General features: G+C 33.2%; 1 protein-coding gene across 1 annotated transcript; it reads right to left on the bottom strand.

Moving 5' to 3' along the window:
• Nucleotides 1-13,782: 13,782 nt before the first annotated feature.
• On the bottom strand, nt 13,783-19,489 carry LOC133181292 (uncharacterized). Its single transcript, XM_061315818.1, has 7 exons — nt 19,209-19,489; nt 16,125-16,324; nt 15,841-15,949; nt 15,413-15,692; nt 15,084-15,238; nt 14,789-14,888; nt 13,783-14,509 (listed from the first exon to the last, which is right to left on the bottom strand). Exons 1-7 carry the CDS (start codon nt 19,431-19,433, stop codon nt 14,316-14,318), a joined length of 1,263 nt encoding a protein of 420 aa, XP_061171802.1. The 5' UTR covers nt 19,434-19,489; the 3' UTR covers nt 13,783-14,315.
• Nucleotides 19,490-20,483: the final 994 nt, after the last annotated feature.

Below are 20,483 nucleotides of genomic sequence, written 5' to 3'. Positions count from 1 at the left end.
CTGAGGAGCTTCAGCATCTCTCAAGTACTTGTGTGTAGAATCAGCGGGATTTTAACAAAGTGATTTGTTGTTGACCAATCACAAGATCCGAAAATTTTCGATGTTCGTTTCTTTCTTTCTTTCTTTTTTTTTTTTTTTTTTTTTTTTTTTTTTTTTTTTTTTTTTTGAAGAAGCAGTTATCTATGAAATCAAAACGCCACGTTTTTAATTTATCGTGAGAAATTGTTAAATAAAGTGTAGAAAAGTTATACGTTGTTAAATAAAGTGTAGAAAAGTCATTCGTTGATTTCATTATATTTATATTTCTTCTCATTTACTTTGTTTTTTATACTAAATTTGACTACGGAATGTACCTGATTAATACATAGGGCTCACGGCTGGTGTGACTGGTCTACAGGGGATATTTACTCCTCCGAGGCAATTGATCCCACCTCTGGAATTTCCGGGGGACCATGCTTTATGCCCTTGTAACGCTAGCGGTTCTGCTAGAAATTGTTTTCATAGAATTAATAATTCGCTCAACTCCTTTAATAAATGTACCATTCGCAAAGAAGACATAAGATTATAAACATTAAACAATTAAATTTATTAAGTGCATTATCAACAAACAATTTATTTAAACGACGACATTCACACCACATTCATACCAAACTAATTATAATAAATGTTTAGTTAAAATAAATAATTAGAATCGTACCATAAAACAGACTGAAAAACCACCCCAAAAATCTAACGTATCTATTCCTATGCGTATAAAAATATGTGACAACAAGTCGTAGTTATTTATAACTTTGACTTGTAAAACTTAACACCAAGCTTTACTGTATTTAACAGGTTAGCTTGTTAAACTCCTAAAATACTTTATTAAATAAGGACACAAGCCGTGGTTATTTATAACTTTGACTTGTTAAACCTAACAACAAGCATTACTGTATTTAACAGGTTAGCTTGTAAACACTAAGGGCAAAGAAAGATAACTCTAATAATCATAAGTAAGTTTATCGAGAAGCAACGTTTAAAAATTCCCAAGTACTCTAGTCTAATAAAATAATTTCTATTATAAAAATAATTAAAGAAAAATTTACGTATCTAGAATAATTAAATTGCTGTATGTAAATAAAATAAATAATTGACTTTCGTTGAACTAATCAACTTTAGTCATCATAAAAGTGAAAGATAGCAAACGTATAACTTTAGTTACATAGTTTGCATTAAAATAAAAATGAAATAAAATAGAGTAAAAATGTAAAATAAAATAATCCTAGATAAATTAATTACTAAAGAAGACTACTCAGTCATAGACTGTTGAGTCTTTAAAACAACCGATAGCGGACAATAGTATTTTACTATTTAATGTCCTAGTCGGTTAAATTCTATCCTAACTAAATAAATCAAAAATAAAATAAATTCCTAAATAAAATAAATAAATAAATAAAAATAAAAGATAGACAAAATAAAAGTTAAAATAAAATCCTAAAAAAAAAATCTGAGAGTTCCGTAAAACGGACCTACCAAATCAAAATAAGCAGAAGAGTGACTAAAAATTCTCAGCGTCTAACTTTTATATGACTCTATGACAGAAAATAACGGAAAATGCTGGAAAATAACGGATATTAACAGAATTATTAATTATGAAATTTCATTGGATTATCAATTAATGATCAATTATATCGAACAATCTGATTGGTCAATTGTAAAACATCACGATCTTTCACGTGAACAAGTGTCACCAAATATTCTATACAAGTATGAAATAATGAATTTTTACATATTTATCAATTAAATAAAAATATATTTCACAATAAATAATTAAAACAAAACAAATTAAACTTAAAACAATATTCAGTCTATCTAAAAATACAGTCATTTATAAGATACCGCCATTCAAACTCGATATATTTATCGGTTATATTACAAATGCAAGGATAAATTTATCAATTACTTTAACAAGTTTCTAAACCGGAAGTACATCGTAATGAAGAGCGAAACTGTCAAACAATGTGACAACAGAAATTTAGACTATTTCACAGGTATTATATCAACTAAATAACACTAAACAAACAACAATTACTTACTATTTGACACAGTTATAGTCTTAGGATGTATACTTAAGTGCTGATTTACAAATGACATACTTTATTAATCTTTTACCAAACTCTAACTCAGTTCGAATTATCTCAGTCATGTTTATGTTATCAAAATATATCAATCTACCCTTGTTTCACAAGTATATACATTTACAATTAAGTGACTTAGGTACAACTCTGCGAATAGAACATTCATATAAAACAAAATAAAACTGTGAATAAACAAACTTCATCAACCCGCTCCAAATCACCACAATGCATGATAACATATTACAGTCATTGACCCTATTTGATAGAAAAATCAACCCGCTCCAAGCTCACACACATATAGCAAAATATTACAGTCATTGACTCAGAATGATTAAACACTGTTGTGGATAAAATAAAAAAGTTACACCATGTAACCTAACATTACTATTATTACATCATTTAAAAAAGGGGGGGGGGTCACATGCACTACACTGCCCCCTCTTTTAAACTGTTCATGTCCTCATGAACGTCAAACATTCATCATAGCAACCACGCATATAAGACAAAGACATCCACACTCATACACAATATTACAACACGATTCTCACCAAATACTATGTACAAAATTAATAATAAAGTCACAGACATCCATCAGCATACACACATGATCTGAAATAAAGTCAAAGATTGTAAACAAAGCAAAAATAATACATTGATGATACACTCACATACATTACATACACTCAAAATAATAATTCAGACAAGGCACATAATTAAGACATTTAAAACGATTCATGCCAAATAAAATATATATATCTTCTGTATCTCACAGCAACATAAGCCATACCCATGGTAACAAAAGACATGCATACCCATGCTAACAAAATTAATCAAAAATCCTCTAAAGGTTTGTATTATGCCAAAAAAAAGTCATAAGGACAGCATTAAACCCCTGGTGATTAATCGTCATTAATACACCTAAATTTGCGGAGCCAATCGTCATTGTACAACCGACTTAAGTATATCTAATTTTACGGGCAATTAGTAACCAATTATATAGAGAATTTACAAATTCTCTATTTAATAACATCTTACTTTAATCCACAACAACTAAAACAATAATTCACTTCTTGATATAGGCAGTGCTCCAACAAATCAAATATCAGTTTACATTGAATGATCCATATATAGTGTAGACATATGTGTAGACATCATCCTTCAAACAAAATCTGTACATACAATATATACCAAGTCATAATTACATAATACTTATAAGTTCTATGAAATTTATCATCAACAAGCATTAATAAATGCTAAATATACACAATATTCTAAAATCCACCCACCATCCCAGACTAATATATAAAAAACCCATTAAACATATACCTTTCTATCTATCTAATTAATTTACTTATCGCATTTTACTACAGTGGACTTCATCTTCTTCTTGAGCGGTGAAGGTGATCTTGATCGAGACTTCCTAAACAGCGTCTCTGCCCTCTCTCTCCTTTCTCTTTTGTAATTCTCCACTCTACCCTTACGTGGCATGGGCTGTTTGGCCTTTGGACGTAACTGGGGCCTAAACCATCCCTGATTGTACGATGTCAGTCTTCTGGGGGATCTGGTTCGGCGTGATGGAGTGGCTGGTCTATCTTCCGGCTGTGGGGTGAGTCCCCGCCTTGGTCCGTTGCTATAGAAATAATTACTCAAAGTCTTCGTTAATTCCTGTACTGCTGTCGTCTGCTCTCTGAGCGCTGCAACCTGGCGTTCCCCCTGCCTCCTCACTTCCGCCTGCAACTCCTTTAAAGCCGAAACTATGTCATTTTTTTCACCGTCCCAGACCGCTTCTTCCTCTCCTAATAGTTGTGGCAGAATATCAACCACCTCTGCAGTGGGACTAATCACCGTTTCTGCAGGTACAAACTCCGATGCTTCTTCCAAAAGAGTTGTCAAAGAAGTTCCGTCACTGTCCACATCTTTACTCTTCTTGGCCCCCATGTTCAACCAATATGCTAGGGATGCCGCCTGCTCCCATCTAGTTAGCAGATCCTCCCTCCATACAAAAGGCTTACTAGCCCTAACTATCTCTACTGGAACATCTGTCCCCTTATGAGGTCCGTACGATTTTCCATGGGCTATTAACTCTTTTTCTGTAAGGGATACAAAATCGCAATGTTTGCAGGTAAAGGGTACCTCCTCCTTTATGACATGGGTCTTTAGATAATGTTTTATCGCATACTTTTTAATCTGTTTGAAGTCACACAGCGTGCACTGGAACACTCGTCCTTTTTTTTCGGCCTTGGCCACATCCATGATGAATCTGTGAAATTACAGATGAACAAGGTAAGTATGAATTTATGTTCTCATTATAAAGGATCCCTTGCCAACCCATAGGAGTAGTCTGTTTCATGGCGTGGTTACGTAATAAAAAAAAAATTATTATGTACACAAATGTATTTAATTCTTTAGAACTTTATACATATAGTACACATGGATTTATTTTGTTTTATAAATCTGCCATTCATTCTCACATCCAGTCATCATTCATGTGGTTGGAATATAGATTAAATATTGTTTTACTAAATTAATTTAGTATCAATATAATACTCTTAATATCTTCTTTTTTTATGTAGATATTTTGTTGAGTCTGAGAGGGATTCTTGAGTTGATCATTTATGACCGAAATCCATCCAGGTGAGTACAACATATAAATATGTCAAGATTAAATTGTTACGTTCTTTCATTCTTTGTATGAAAAATATATTTATTTAATTAATCTTATTTTCTTTATTAAGCATTCATAACTGGAAGAACCAACAAATAAGAACAGCAGAGGACAAGCCGGTCAATTTGGAGGAAAATGTGAATAGCTCTGTTAATGACTCAAGAAAATTTAAGTGGGAAAACCAGTGCTTTCAACATCCGACAAGACTTTTCATCCTCACCAAGGGCAGATAACAAAGTATGTCTCAAGGAAGAAAACCAACAAATCTTGATTAACAACATCTCTGGATAATATTTAATTTTATTAATTGTGGATTAAATTCAACTTCTGAAATCTTTTCAAAGCAGTCACCATCCATGACAATCTGTCACCAAAGTATGGTTTCATTTTATTGTGGTGTACAATCTTGATGTTTGATTGTTCATCTGTCTGTACTTGGTATAATAAATCATTGATCTTTTGTAGCACCAAACAAGGACCAAAGTATCTCGGCTGCAGTTTGTAACTCTCCAGGTCAGTATTTGGACTTTCTAATAAGATAGAAACTAGGTCACCAACTTTATATTGATTCAGGTTAGACTGTCTGTCATATCTATCCTTCTGCACTCTTAAAGAGTTTTTTAAGTTTTTCCTAACAATCTGGTTTGATTGATACATACTCTCTCTGAGTTTATATAAATAATCTGCACATGTAGAAAAATTTTCTGTCTCTCTAGAAGAACTATATATGATCTCGAGAGGAAGCTTGACTTCTCTTCCCAACATGACCATGTTTGGAGTAAATTTTGTTGATTCTTGGGGTGTACTTCTGTATGCAAGTGCAAGACATCCTAAGTTCAAATCCCAATCTGTTTGCTTGCCCTTGATATAAGATTTAATCATACTAATCAGTGTTCTGTTGAAACGTTCAACCAAACCATTGGCTTGAGGATTCCGAGGAGTTGTTCTAGTCTTTTTAATTTCTAGCATACTGCATAATTCTTGAAATAGATTGCTTTCAAAGTTACGGCCTTGATCACTGTGGATAGATTCTGGGCAACCGAATCGAGCAATGACTTCATTTAGAATTTTATCTGCACAAGTCTGGGCTGTCTGATCATGAACTGGAAGTATTTCCACCCATTTACTAAAGTGATCTGTTACGACTAATATATATTTGTTTCCTCGTTGGGTTCTGGGTAAGGGACCAAGTATATCTATGCATAATCTGTCCATGGGTGCACCAACACTCATGTTCCCTAAAGGTCCTTTTGATGATTTAGTAGAAACTTTGTTCATCTGACATTCATGACATTTCTGTATCCATGCATTAATATCTGTTTGCATGTCATACCAATGAAAGAATCTTCTTATCTTTGCAGTGGTCTTCTTTTGGCCCAGATGTCCAGAGATCACAGAATTGTGCATCTGATGTAGAACCTGGTCTCGTAAGGTATGAGGTAGTAGTAACTGTAAGTATTGTAAATCTCCATTGTTAGAGACAAATTTCTTGTACAGAATACCATCTTTCAACTCGATGGAGTCCCAAATATTACAGTAGTATCTGCAGGGAGGACTGACATTTTTAGTAGAATTGTCATCTGGTTTTTGACCTTTTTCTTTGGAGTCATATATCAAATTCAAGTCTGGGTCATCTTTCTGTAGTTTTGCCATATTTACTGAAAGACATATATCTTGCCAAGATGTAACTTCTGTCTTTGTTTGATTACGAGTAATTACTCGAATAGTATTTGTAGTTTTGTTTCTTGTATCTGGCCATCTCTTACGCTCTGGGGTTTCTTCATTTCTTTTTATACACTTTTTACAGGGACCACATCTCAGTGTCGATTCGGCCTCTTCCACACACTGGCAGTTATGTGGGTCAGGACATCTTGAAAGTGCATCAGCATTGCCATGTTTATGGCCAGGTCGGTATTCAATTGAAAAATTGTATGAAGAAAGTATTTCAATCCATCTGGCAATTCTACCCTTGGGTTCTTTAATTTTAAACAACCATACCAAAGCTTGGTGATCAGTTCGGATTTTAAATCTTCTTCCCAAGAGATACTGTCTAAAGTATTCTACAAAATATCGTACTGCAAGCAGTTCTTTATCTGTGACACAATAATTGGTTTCAGCTTTGTTTAAAACTCTACTGGCATAGGCTATAACTTTTTCTTGTCCGTCTTGTATCTGACTCAATACAGCCCCAATACTGAAGTTACTTGCATCTGTATCAAGTATGAACTCTCCGTTCATTGTAGGGAAACTCATAATTTCTGGTCCAGTTAGGAGATTTTTAATACATTGGAAGGCCTCTTGACATTCGTCAGTCCACAGAAAGGTACTCCCTTTTTTTGTTAAGTTAACCAGGGGTCTAACAATACTTGCAAAATCTTTAATAAATTTTCTATAATAGGATGCCATGCCAATGACTTGTCGAACTTCAGTTGGCGTCTTAGGAACTGGCCAATTCAGGATTTTCTCAATATTATCCGGGTTGGGTTTCACTCCATCTTTATTGATCACATGACCCAGGAAGGAAACTTCCTTTTGAAACAACTGGCATTTATTAGGTTTTAATTTTAAACCTGCATGTTTAATCCTACTTAAAACTTCTCTGACTCTTGTCAGATGTTCTTCAAAATTTGAACCAAATACAATGATGTCATCTAGGTATATCAGACACGTTTGCCATTGCAAACCGTTTAAAATTATCTGCAGGGTTCGTTGAAAAGTTTGTGCGCTCCCCTTCATTCCCATAGGCATAGTTAGAAATTCCCACAATCCATATTTTGTTATAAAAGCAGTTTTTGGTATATCTGATTCTTTGACAGGAACTTGGTGGTAACCTGAAGTTAAGTCAAATGTTGAAAATATCGTTGCTCCAGAGACAGCATCTAGACAGTCTTGAATTCTAGGCAGAGGAAAGGCATCATTTACTGTCACCTCGTTCACCTTTCTATAGTCTATACATGGCCGAATTTTTCCATTTTTCTTCAAAACAAGGTTCAAAGGTGAAGCCCAGGGAGAATTTGATTTTCGAATGATTCCCTGTTTTTCCATATCTGTAATTGTTTTAAGTTCAGCTTCAGCATAAGCAATAGGAACTCTTCTGGGTGGAAGTTTAATTGGTCTAGCATTGCCAGTATCAATCGCATGCTCATTAATATGAGTCAAACCCAAGTCTAAGTCGTTCTTAGAAAAAGTGTCTTGAAAGTCAAATAGCAATTTGAACAGATCTCTCTGTGACTTTTCATCAAGTTCATTAGTCTTCAAGGAGTCTTCGTATAATTGTCTTAAATGTTCAGGTAACTTTTCGCTTAATTGTCCTTTTTCTGTTTCAGAGGTATGCCTGACAGTGTATCCTATTGTATTATTATCTGTGCTTCCGCCAGGATCTTCCAGCACAGTTTCATATAGAAACTCTTCAGCATTTCCAAGTACGGCGTCTTGCCATATCTGTTTTTGTGTAGAAGTTGGATTCAAAAGTCTGACAGGTACTGTAGTACTTTTCTCTATGTCAATCAAAGAACATGCCATTAACAATTCATACTTTTCTGAAAATTTCTCATTTGGTTCTACTATAAACTCTGTAGGCTCTGTACAATCGTCATTCCTCTCAACAAAAGCTTGAATAATCTTCTCACTGTAAGGGGGGACAACATAATTATCAGCAGCTGTAACTCTTCGGCATTTGTTGTCTGATTTAACTTGAATGCATGGTATAGTAGTTCCATGTAATCGTACAATTCCTTGACTAAGTAGAATATCTGCAGGTACTCCATATTTATCTTGTAAAACATCCACCCCCAAAAGACAATCATCATTTATATTTGCAATGATAATATTCTGTTGTACGACCAAATCATCCAGGTTCAAAATAAATTCTGCTTCACCAAGTAAGGTCAAACTCGTACCACATGCATTCACAATGCCTGGTGTATCTTTAAGTTCAGGTTTCTCCTTTATTCGTTTAAATACTCTTTCTGACAAGATGGTTCTGGAAGCACCAGTATCAATAGTAAAAGTAACGGGGACATCATTGATTTTTCCTTTGATATAAATTCCAGGGCATTTTTCAACATTTCTTTTGACATCATCAGTAACAAGGCTAATATCTTTTATTTTATTTTCAGATAGGTCTTCATTCAAAGTCTGCTCCTGGATCGTCTCTCGACCTGCAGTTACGATCCCCTGAAGTTTAAATTTCCGGGATATTGTGGTGCTGTACTTCTGAAGTTTTGCTGGGTGACAACTGGACAGTCACGAGCAAAATGACCCTGATTGTTACACTTATAACAAGCTGTATTGGAGGATGTTTTAAATCTGGGAGGAAAGGCTGAGGATTTATTCATCTCGGACAACATCTTTTCAAGATTCTGGATTTGTCTTTGCATTCTTAGTATATCATCTTTGAGATCCGCATTGGTAGTTCCTGATGTTTTAGATTTATGCATTGTTGTAAACGAAGCATCATTTTGTGAAACTGTCTTGGATTGCTTTTCTTTATTTTCAAATCTCTTATTACTTCCTGTTTTTGTATCATTTTCAGTCACTGCCCGAATTGGACGTTTATCGGCCTTTGAAGAGCTCCTTTTATGAAGATCGCTGAAATTGATCACTTGGAATACAGCATCATCAATGTTGTCTGGCTCTTTTATGTATTCGACCTGGAACTGGACTTTCTCATCATTGAGACCATCAAAGAATTTTCGAAGTAGATCCTCTCTGCGTATAGTCTCGTCTCTGTTAGGGTATGCCTTGGCATATAGTTTCTTTAAGTCTGCGGCATAGACTTCTACAGGTTCATTTGGTTTCTGTCTACGGTTGCTGAACTTAGCTTCCAGTGACTTCTTAGTTTCTATAACTTGGTATCGATTATCTAACTCTCTGATTAGTTTCTTGTAATTAGATCTTGTTCTTTTTGTAAGTTGTTCAAAGACAAATTCTCCTGCTCCACCTTGCATTCTAGGTAATAGCTCATCAAGTCTTTCATTGTTTGTCCAATTTCCCCTGTCTGCAATTTCTTCAAATCTGCCCTTCCATACAACCCATTTTTCTTTATCTTGACCAGTAAAGGGAGGTAACTTATGAGAAAATTTTCTGGGATGTCTCTTTTGAGTTACAATAGATGTAGGTATGCTCTCATCATCAGAATCTGATGTACTGCTACTGGTGGAGTCATCTGAGAAGGATGAATTTTCATCGATCAATCTTGCCCGTTTAAGCTGTCTCTCTGACTGAGTTTTTCTAGAAGCACGTCTATGTCTGGACAATGTTTTAGACTGAGCTGTATCTGTACGACTCCTTCCAGGACTCTGGCGCTGTACTGATACACCTGATTGGACTGTATTCAAAAATTTCTGCATGTCCTTTAAAATTGTGGCCAAATCATCTCTGTTGTCAGACAACTGATACATAGGGGGCTGGTATACTGGATTGTTCATTTGTTTACTTCTGACATCTTCGTGATTTTGTCTCGTAGCATTTGAATGATCTGATCTAGTAACTGGAGGACAGGAATATGGACGCCCATTCTTTGGAGGGACCGATTCATGCAAATCATCTATAGACGAATCATCTGTCAAATCATGGATTGGTAGCGGAAATTGATTAGGGTTATCTCCCCTATCGAGGATGAACATTTGTTCATTGCACCTTTCTGGTGTTGTATGTTTTTGTTCATTTGTAATAAATGATTGTGACACATTTTCTGTGTTTAAAGGATTCATATGTAATGAATTGTGCATCAAATTTGATGTTGAAGTTGTGCATGACATATGCATAGTGTCTTGTACAGTAGATTTACTGTTTATAACACTTTTATTTCCAAAAGGATTTTCAATTCCAGTTTTTAAACTGTTATCAGAATTTATTTTGTCTACACACTGCCTATCATTTTTCTGTCTCACACTCGCATCATCTGACATCTCACCAGCTTCTACAACAACCAGGCCCTTTCTTTTATTCTTTCCCATATTATCTATCTGAGCACTGCCTAATCAAAATAAAAATAAACTTGCACATCAACTTTCATTTTTACAAACAACTAGCAAAAATATAAAAAGGTTCGTATCTCTGGATACCTATAAAAATGAAAGGTATCCCGCCGTGGATGCCAAAAATGTAACGCTAGCGGTTCTGCTAGAAATTGTTTTCATAGAATTAATAATTCGCTCAACTCCTTTAATAAATGTACCATTCGCAAAGAAGACATAAGATTATAAACATTAAACAATTAAATTTATTAAGTGCATTATCAACAAACAATTTATTTAAACGACGACATTCACACCACATTCATACCAAACTAATTATAATAAATGTTTAGTTAAAATAAATAATTAGAATCGTACCATAAAACAGACTGAAAAACCACCCCAAAAATCTAACGTATCTATTCCTATGCGTATAAAAATATGTGACAACAAGTCGTAGTTATTTATAACTTTGACTTGTAAAACTTAACACCAAGCTTTACTGTATTTAACAGGTTAGCTTGTTAAACTCCTAAAATACTTTATTAAATAAGGACACAAGCCGTGGTTATTTATAACTTTGACTTGTTAAACCTAACAACAAGCATTACTGTATTTAACAGGTTAGCTTGTAAACACTAAGGGCAAAGAAAGATAACTCTAATAATCATAAGTAAGTTTATCGAGAAGCAACGTTTAAAAATTCCCAAGTACTCTAGTCTAATAAAATAATTTCTATTATAAAAATAATTAAAGAAAAATTTACGTATCTAGAATAATTAAATTGCTGTATGTAAATAAAATAAATAATTGACTTTCGTTGAACTAATCAACTTTAGTCATCATAAAAGTGAAAGATAGCAAACGTATAACTTTAGTTACATAGTTTGCATTAAAATAAAAATGAAATAAAATAGAGTAAAAATGTAAAATAAAATAATCCTAGATAAATTAATTACTAAAGAAGACTACTCAGTCATAGACTGTTGAGTCTTTAAAACAACCGATAGCGGACAATAGTATTTTACTATTTAATGTCCTAGTCGGTTAAATTCTATCCTAACTAAATAAATCAAAAATAAAATAAATTCCTAAATAAAATAAATAAATAAATAAAAATAAAAGATAGACAAAATAAAAGTTAAAATAAAATCCTAAAAAAAAAATCTGAGAGTTCCGTAAAACGGACCTACCAAATCAAAATAAGCAGAAGAGTGACTAAAAATTCTCAGCGTCTAACTTTTATATGACTCTATGACAGAAAATAACGGAAAATGCTGGAAAATAACGGATATTAACAGAATTATTAATTATGAAATTTCATTGGATTATCAATTAATGATCAATTATATCGAACAATCTGATTGGTCAATTGTAAAACATCACGATCTTTCACGTGAACAAGTGTCACCAAATATTCTATACAAGTATGAAATAATGAATTTTTACATATTTATCAATTAAATAAAAATATATTTCACAATAAATAATTAAAACAAAACAAATTAAACTTAAAACAATATTCAGTCTATCTAAAAATACAGTCATTTATAAGATACCGCCATTCAAACTCGATATATTTATCGGTTATATTACAAATGCAAGGATAAATTTATCAATTACTTTAACAAGTTTCTAAACCGGAAGTACATCGTAATGAAGAGCGAAACTGTCAAACAATGTGACAACAGAAATTTAGACTATTTCACAGGTATTATATCAACTAAATAACACTAAACAAACAACAATTACTTACTATTTGACACAGTTATAGTCTTAGGATGTATACTTAAGTGCTGATTTACAAATGACATACTTTATTAATCTTTTACCAAACTCTAACTCAGTTCGAATTATCTCAGTCATGTTTATGTTATCAAAATATATCAATCTACCCTTGTTTCACAAGTATATACATTTACAATTAAGTGACTTAGGTACAACTCTGCGAATAGAACATTCATATAAAACAAAATAAAACTGTGAATAAACAAACTTCATCAACCCGCTCCAAATCACCACAATGCATGATAACATATTACAGTCATTGACCCTATTTGATAGAAAAATCAACCCGCTCCAAGCTCACACACATATAGCAAAATATTACAGTCATTGACTCAGAATGATTAAACACTGTTGTGGATAAAATAAAAAAGTTACACCATGTAACCTAACATTACTATTATTACATCATTTAAAAAAGGGGGGGGGGTCACATGCACTACAGCCCTGTTAACTAAATTTGTATTGTTTGTAGATATTTTTATGTCGATCACAGTTCATTCTCTTCACTGTTTCAGTACTTGATGACAACAACTAAAAAAAAACTACAAAATAACAATTACTACATGTACTCAGTAGTAGTTGTAAAATTGATAGCCACTCTAAGCTACACATTTACAGACTTGTTTTTCCAATACTTTCTGTCAGTAAATGTAATTAATGTCATTCTGCCTTCCTTTAAGGAAGCTCTAAAAAAACTCATGAAAACTGTTTTTATACTTAGATTTATCTAGTTCATTTTACATTGGGTACCTAGCATAATTTTTAAGACAATTGAGTAAGATTTCCGTTTATTCTGTATTGCATCAGAGAGCAGATCACTCTAACTGCATAAAACTACCATGAAATTAAACACTTCAGCGAGCAGTGTTTAGAGCTTCCTTAAATTCATGTACAGCATTGCAGTCGAGTCTAATTTCAGATCTTTAAGATCTGTGCGTCTGATCATACTTTGGCCATCACTCGTGTCATCAGATATCGCAAAGTATTTCCAGTTTTCACATCCATTACCACCATTCAAGAAGTACATGCCATGCATGCCACAATCCTTGCTCCATAACTTCTCATGCAGAATAGTTTCCTGCCTAGTGTGAGAGGACATAAAATTGGTATTTCCCAAATATCCATTCTATATCTTTTTTGCATAAGGAAATAAAACAATTAAAAAGTGTAAGTCAAATTACTCAAACGATATTTTAAGGCGTAAGAGGCATTCAAATAAACATACAAATAAATGTATAGATTACTCAAATTTTATTAAATTTCCAATTAATCAGTGTCAATGGAAATAATATCTTCCTTTTGATAAACAATATATCAACAAAATAACAAATTCAAATTCAAGGTTCCTTCCACCTCTTTGTCAGGTGGATCCGATATCTGATTGTAATATTAAGTCACAGATATCACAATTGTATAAACACTTCTATTTTGAGCATGGTTGAAAATAATGAATATTAATTAATGATCAAGGAAGAAGTACCAAGGAGTGACATTGATTCTGCAACTAGTGGTCCTCAGATAGAAAAAGGAAAAGTACCTCAAACTGGAAATAAACATTTCCAAAACCTTAACCCCAATAAAATTTATCGTTTTTATTGAAATTCCTGTGTAAGGAGGTATAATGTATTATGTCTGAAATGCATGCAACATTTTCGTCATTGATTTGAAGATATATATTTTTCCCACCTTTTAACTATATATCGATTAGTCTCTAAATTTCATTATAAACGTGTGTTTCTATATTGTTATACTTTACACATATATCAAACATATACACATTACATTTCAAGGATCACAATTCTCCTCAGTTATTGGTTCAAATGCAAATAAACGCCCTCCGTCTGAAAAACAGTTTATGTTAACTTGCGGTGGTTTATTTCCACGTGCCACAAACGTTTGAAACAGGAAGAATGGCCCCAGTGCTTGACGTTCTTGCATTGTTATCTTCTTCGTCTCGTTGTTAAACTTCATGAACATATCTAAAATATGCCAGTTGTTTATTGTATTTAACAAATATATTTATGATTTGATACAATAGCTTGAATACTTACTTACTGAAAGCTGAACAGAAATGGTGAAATAATCCGAGAACAATTCAACCTATGAAAGTTTTAGTAAGCTTGCATTGTCAAAGAACATAGATTGTTAAGGTTCAAGTGTTTTTTATTGCTTCTAACAATGTAAAAATATTTCTGCTGTGACAAATTCTATTTGTTTAGGGAAAAAAAATAAAATCATCAAAACATGTAAGTACTTACTTTCATAAAGAAGTGACTCAAATACGTCATCGTCATCCTCTACCTCATACATAATAAGGAACCGTTCGTCTGGTGCCATAGAACTGTATGACACGTGTGGCTGGGAAAGGAAAAACACAATGTGCATGTAACTTAGCAATCACATCATTATGAATCAATGGAAATTGAGGAGTGGACGCGCATTTTATATCATAAGTTATCGAAAAAATAATAATTTAGCCTAATGATTTTTTAAAACAGTTGATATTATAAGTAATAGGTATTTATTGTCTATTAATGTGTAAATGCATTTTACCTTTAGAACAACAGTAGAGGCAGATTCGGTAATAATTGACGAAATATCGAAGTATTTTCCATTTTCTTTGTATTTTGCTACATATCCAAACCTCTGGTCAGACGTCCCATCATTGTTTGTCACCATGCACTCAAAAAACCGAATCATGAAGCGAACTGGGAAAAAAGAGTTTTTTTGTTTAAAACTTGATCAAATTCCAGTATATATGCAAAAATAATATACCGGTAATTATAATATGTTTGAGAATATTCCCGTTAAAGCCTTTTTTTACTATTTCGTGATTACATATACATTTGATTGAAAGAAGTTCAAAAAAAATACTGAGTTACATCGACTTTGTTGTGGCTTCTGAGAAATCGGTTCGCCATACAGCGCCATATCTTCCACATGGGCTGACACGTATATTCCAGTTTTACAAGCAATCCGTAAGTGAAATGGTCGGAACTTTGAGGATGTCCAGCGAAGATTTTTCACCCTTCGTGGAATTTTACCACCAAGTGATAATGAAGATAGCTCTTTGTACAGTTCCTCAGGCTGAATGGAATAAAATACTATGGTAATCTCACATATCTGTAGACCATTTTCACCGAATAACCATCTCCAGACTTTCTACAACAGAATGAAGAAATTTATTGAATAATCATTTAGATATATTTAGTATTTTGTTCTTTTGATTTGAAATGAGATAATTTCACCGTAAAAATGCAAAGTGTAGCGCTGGTCCATGTAACCATGTGTGGTCTTACTAACTACATACCAGTTGAATCTTTGGACATCTTTGGAGTTGTTCCCACATGATTTCAACGTCTGTTAATGATTTGTTTTTCGTATTTTCCTCATTTATTGCAACCAATCTGTCATTAATTCTATAAATACGGTTCCATAAAGTCATTTCTCATTTTTAGATCAATATCCATGTTTCATGAATTATCAAGTGTTAGTATCTGCTCTATTTATATTCAATAATATATAACTATTCAATATTTATCTTATAAGGAGAAAGGAACAAAAAGAAGATTCTTTTAAGGAACTAATAACTACCTTAATTCTTTTTCGGCGACGTCCTGTACATCTTTCACAACGTGATACACATCCTCCCGGTCCATTGGGTTATAGGCAGATTCCAAACGAAACAAATAATTTCTGCTCCAAAAACTCCGGAGCCGTCCAGAATGTGATCTTCGTACACGTAATGTCTCTGCTTCTCTCTCTTCTGCATCACTGCTCGAGCTACTGGAGCTCTGTTTAAAAAAAATTACTTTATAGTCATTGCTTTCCGATGTTTAAGCTATGTAGTCAAAAATAATTAAATACCAATAAAATATATTTTAGTCAATCATCATTACTACATGTAAAAGAAAATGCAAATCGCTTAAGAAGAAACACTTTTGAAATTCTGAATATTTTCTGAAGATATCAACATATCAATATTTTCATCTGAAAAGTTATTCTTGTTCAAATTTTCTGATATACAAATAGACGTTCAATACAAATAAAGTAAATCTAGGTGAAATCGTATATTTGTCATTAAAATATGCATATCAGACACTCATAATGTTGATAAAAATCTTATTGAATAATCATAAGATATGACAACAATAATAATAATCAAGCTCAAAAGCCCATTGAAATAATATATCAACAGCAGAGCAAACAAGAACCTCTAAAACATCAGAGGTGGGATCAGGTGCCATGGAGGAGTAAGCATCGGTCACATCCGCCGTATGCTTCTTGTCATGATCAATAATAATAGTGTAACAATGATACATGACAAACGTCAGTAAACATTCGATTTAAAATATAGATTATATTTGCTAATAAAGTCATTGTATCGACAAAATGCTGACTTTCAACGAGACTGTTGATATCTTTGCTTGCTTCATCAACTTATTTGTCACCGTTCACGATAGCTCAGTAGGTAGAGCGCTCTCTCAGTGATCGGGAGGTCATGAGTTCGAATCTCGGCCGCGACTGACCTAAGTTGATAAATGATGTGTAGCAACTGTTCCTTCGCCATGCGCTCGGCACTTTGAAGTGAAAGTTGCGGGTCCTTCGGATGAGACCTTAAAAACCGAGGCCCCGTGTCACGGCAGGCGTTGGCACGATAAAGATCCCTCACTGCTCAATGGCCCTGAGTGCCGGGTAAAGGTCAAAATTTGAAGCCCTTCACCGGTATATGGTGACGTCTCTATATGAGTGAAAAATTCTCGAATGGAATGTAAAACACCATACAATCAATCAATCAATCAACTTATTTGTCAATAACGTGCCTCCTTTCAGAAATTATTGCTCTTGAGTATCGAGTCAACTGTGAGACATAAACTCTATAATTTTGAAGTAGATAATGGTATATTGCAAGACAAATAATGGAAGTTGACGATGAAAAAGTTGAAGTCATCACATGTTTCATCAATTTTAGTTGCTATATCTCCAAATGCAATATAGCCATTGTCAATCAGAAACTCGAGCATTTTTTTAAAATATGAATTTCGGAGTACTGATGTGTAGAACCAGATTTTTTTTTAACAAAAATTACATATGTCCAGTGATAAGGTGCATTTATGTGATGACCATTTTCCACATTTAATTTAAAAGTAACTGATTCCAACAAATGAAGTGTATAAGTAAATATTTTATTTTTGGGCCATTTGAACCTACATGTAATTGTTATTCTTTCACATATCTAAAACTTGCATGTCACTAAGCAGAACAGTAATTTCAGGTATTTCCTAAAATTCAGGATATACACGAAATTCCTAATTACACATATTTACTGTTAACATACGAAGGTTGTCCCAGAAATACGCGAACATTGTCAATATCTTTTGTTTCACTAATACTAGAAAGGTAAAAATTGGCATACATCATGATCAACATTTTTTGAATAATGCATAAAAATTTCAATGAAATATCTCTATAAAAAACATTTCCCTCTCAGGTAAACGAATCTTATAAATCAGTTAACGGTGCAATGACGTCAAAACGTGGCGTTTGTGAATTTGTTCTGGACATGTGCTTCTGATCAAATTCGTTTAAGCATTAACTCGGCACTGTATTTAATTTTCTTCTATTTACCAAGTTATACATCTCAAATACTAGTGTTACCAAAAGATTGCGGAATTAATTCTTTTCATAGGCAATTTCTCAATTCCGATAATAAATCTTACAGTTCGCATTGTTTAACGGCGGCTTTCACTTAGGCCGGACTATGACGTCCAGCTCTCGACTTTCAGTTTGTCTTCATTTTTGTTGGTCTACAAAACGCCTCTTCTATCGGATAATCAGTCAAGCCACCCTCAAACCTCTTGTACTAGGGATAAACCTGTGTCCCAGATTTATGTTTCTGCTTTTCCATCGTTAACATCTCTGTTATCGTATGGACATGCAGGAGTCATATCCCGCTCAACACAGTACAGTTTAATAATCTGGTGCTCCACATTATCGCCAAACATCACCATTTTTGACAATATCTATTAAAAGTGTTTTGGCATATAACGTCATATACATGTAGTTGTCATGAATGAGGTCAAATTAATGAATTCTTATACATGAGTACACCAGATCAAAGAGTATTTATGGAGGTAAATTTTGTGACATTATATTTCTGTATAGCCTGGTAATAAAGAAAACTTCATTGACAATGCTACTTTTAAAAGTCAAAAAATTGTCGTGCGCCGACCACCGATATTCAATACCCTTCAAGTGCTGTTTTTATATACTTATGACATCACAAGCCTAATATATTTTGTCGAAATACCTAAAATATCATTTTCCAACAACGTGCAAAAAAATATTAATTTTGGTCGAATAGTTTCTGAAATATTCAAAAAGTTCCGAGTTTTTCTGTGACAATCCTCGTATATATATACTTTTTGAGAAATCGTGAAAATTCAACATCGTGAAATTAAAATGACTTACAGTATATATGGTGGGTAGTCCTTTCACGACTGTGATTTATGGCATTGATAATTAATTTAAAAAGCTTGGTAAAATGAACTATTCAAAAGTCGTTTTAAAATGAAATTTGCAGTCCAATATTTCAAAAGGTAAACTTATTATTACATTGGACTTGATCAGTACCATTTTATTATCGTTTATAATTAAGATATAAAGTGAAAATATTACCGAATCTTCCTTTGAAAATGAAGGGAAGCAACTGAAGAGACCACCATCCACTTCATCTGTTGCACCGTCTTTGTTTTTATCGCCTGGGATACCGAATGATCTTTCCCCTCTAGTCAGCACCTCTTCTGGTGAAGGAGTGGTCATATACAAGAAAAAGTCATCAAACACCGGCGATAGGCCACCCTCCACCTTACATGTCCACGATGAAGATTTTATGTCCACCATGATTTAAAGTTCGATTTATCATTCAAAGTCTATTCTACCGAGTTCCCTATAATAAGATTAAAGGGAAATTTTAGGCTGTACATTTCAATCCTTTTATCCCCCCACACAAAACTTAGGTAGAGGATTCGGATAGAGAGAATTTTTATTTTTAAAATTTTCTTCCGCGTTTAGCAAAAACGCCTCCTTGAATAATATGCACGTGGATAAATATAATCATTTAGAATCTATTTCCTCATAACAGGGTATTAATTAAATGTTAACCTTTTGTCACAGTAAAACACTGAGAACGAATCGAACATTCGTAAAAACAAACCAAAAATCACAGGACTTGTAAACAAGCATTATATATGATTCAATATGGACACTAAAACTGTTCAAACATCACAGTTTATCGTTTTTACATTTGAGATTACATACAAGATTTCAGAGATTGTCAGTTGCTAAACTCAAATCAAAGATTATAATTTTTCCTGTCCAGGTAGATGATATTTCAAATTTCTCGTGCTTATCATACAGATTTCGTTCACAAGGTTGATCAATTTATACTATACGGCATTTGTTGGATAACATGTACTGGACAATTTTACTTCGGAATTTCTAAATTTAAAGAAAAAAAATTAGGAAAAAAATAAAATATTTAATTGAATTGATTAGCCTATTTAATTGTTGTAAAGGACTTTGAAATCACAATTATAAATAAACAGGATAGAAATTTGTACTGGGAAATAGAAAAGCGATAATTTTGAAGAAAAGTAAGAAAAACTGTTGTAATTGTTTCTACCAGCACCGATCCCTTTTTCGAGGCCGGAAGCATTTCACTTCCTCCTATCAGTAAAGTGTTTGAGAAAAAATCATTTTCTTAAATAATAAATTTCCGGTACTAAGGAGAAGTGATTGTTGGATTTCCGTATAAATGTATTAAATAATGTTGAATACATAATTAATCATCTTAGCGTAAATACAACTTTGTTATAACTATCGGGTTTTACATTTTACGTGTTTCGCATACAGTTTTTAGAAATCGTCTACTTACAATTCCAAATGCTAATC

This window comes from Saccostrea echinata, unplaced genomic scaffold, assembly GCF_033153115.1.
Source record: "Saccostrea echinata isolate AGI-Se365-2 ecotype Australia unplaced genomic scaffold, CSIRO_AGI_Sech_v1 ptg000008l, whole genome shotgun sequence".
Taxonomy (NCBI): Eukaryota; Metazoa; Mollusca; class Bivalvia; order Ostreida; family Ostreidae; genus Saccostrea; species Saccostrea echinata.
The sequence above is the reverse complement of the archived record's forward strand: the minus strand, read 5'-3'. Positions and strand labels throughout refer to the sequence as shown.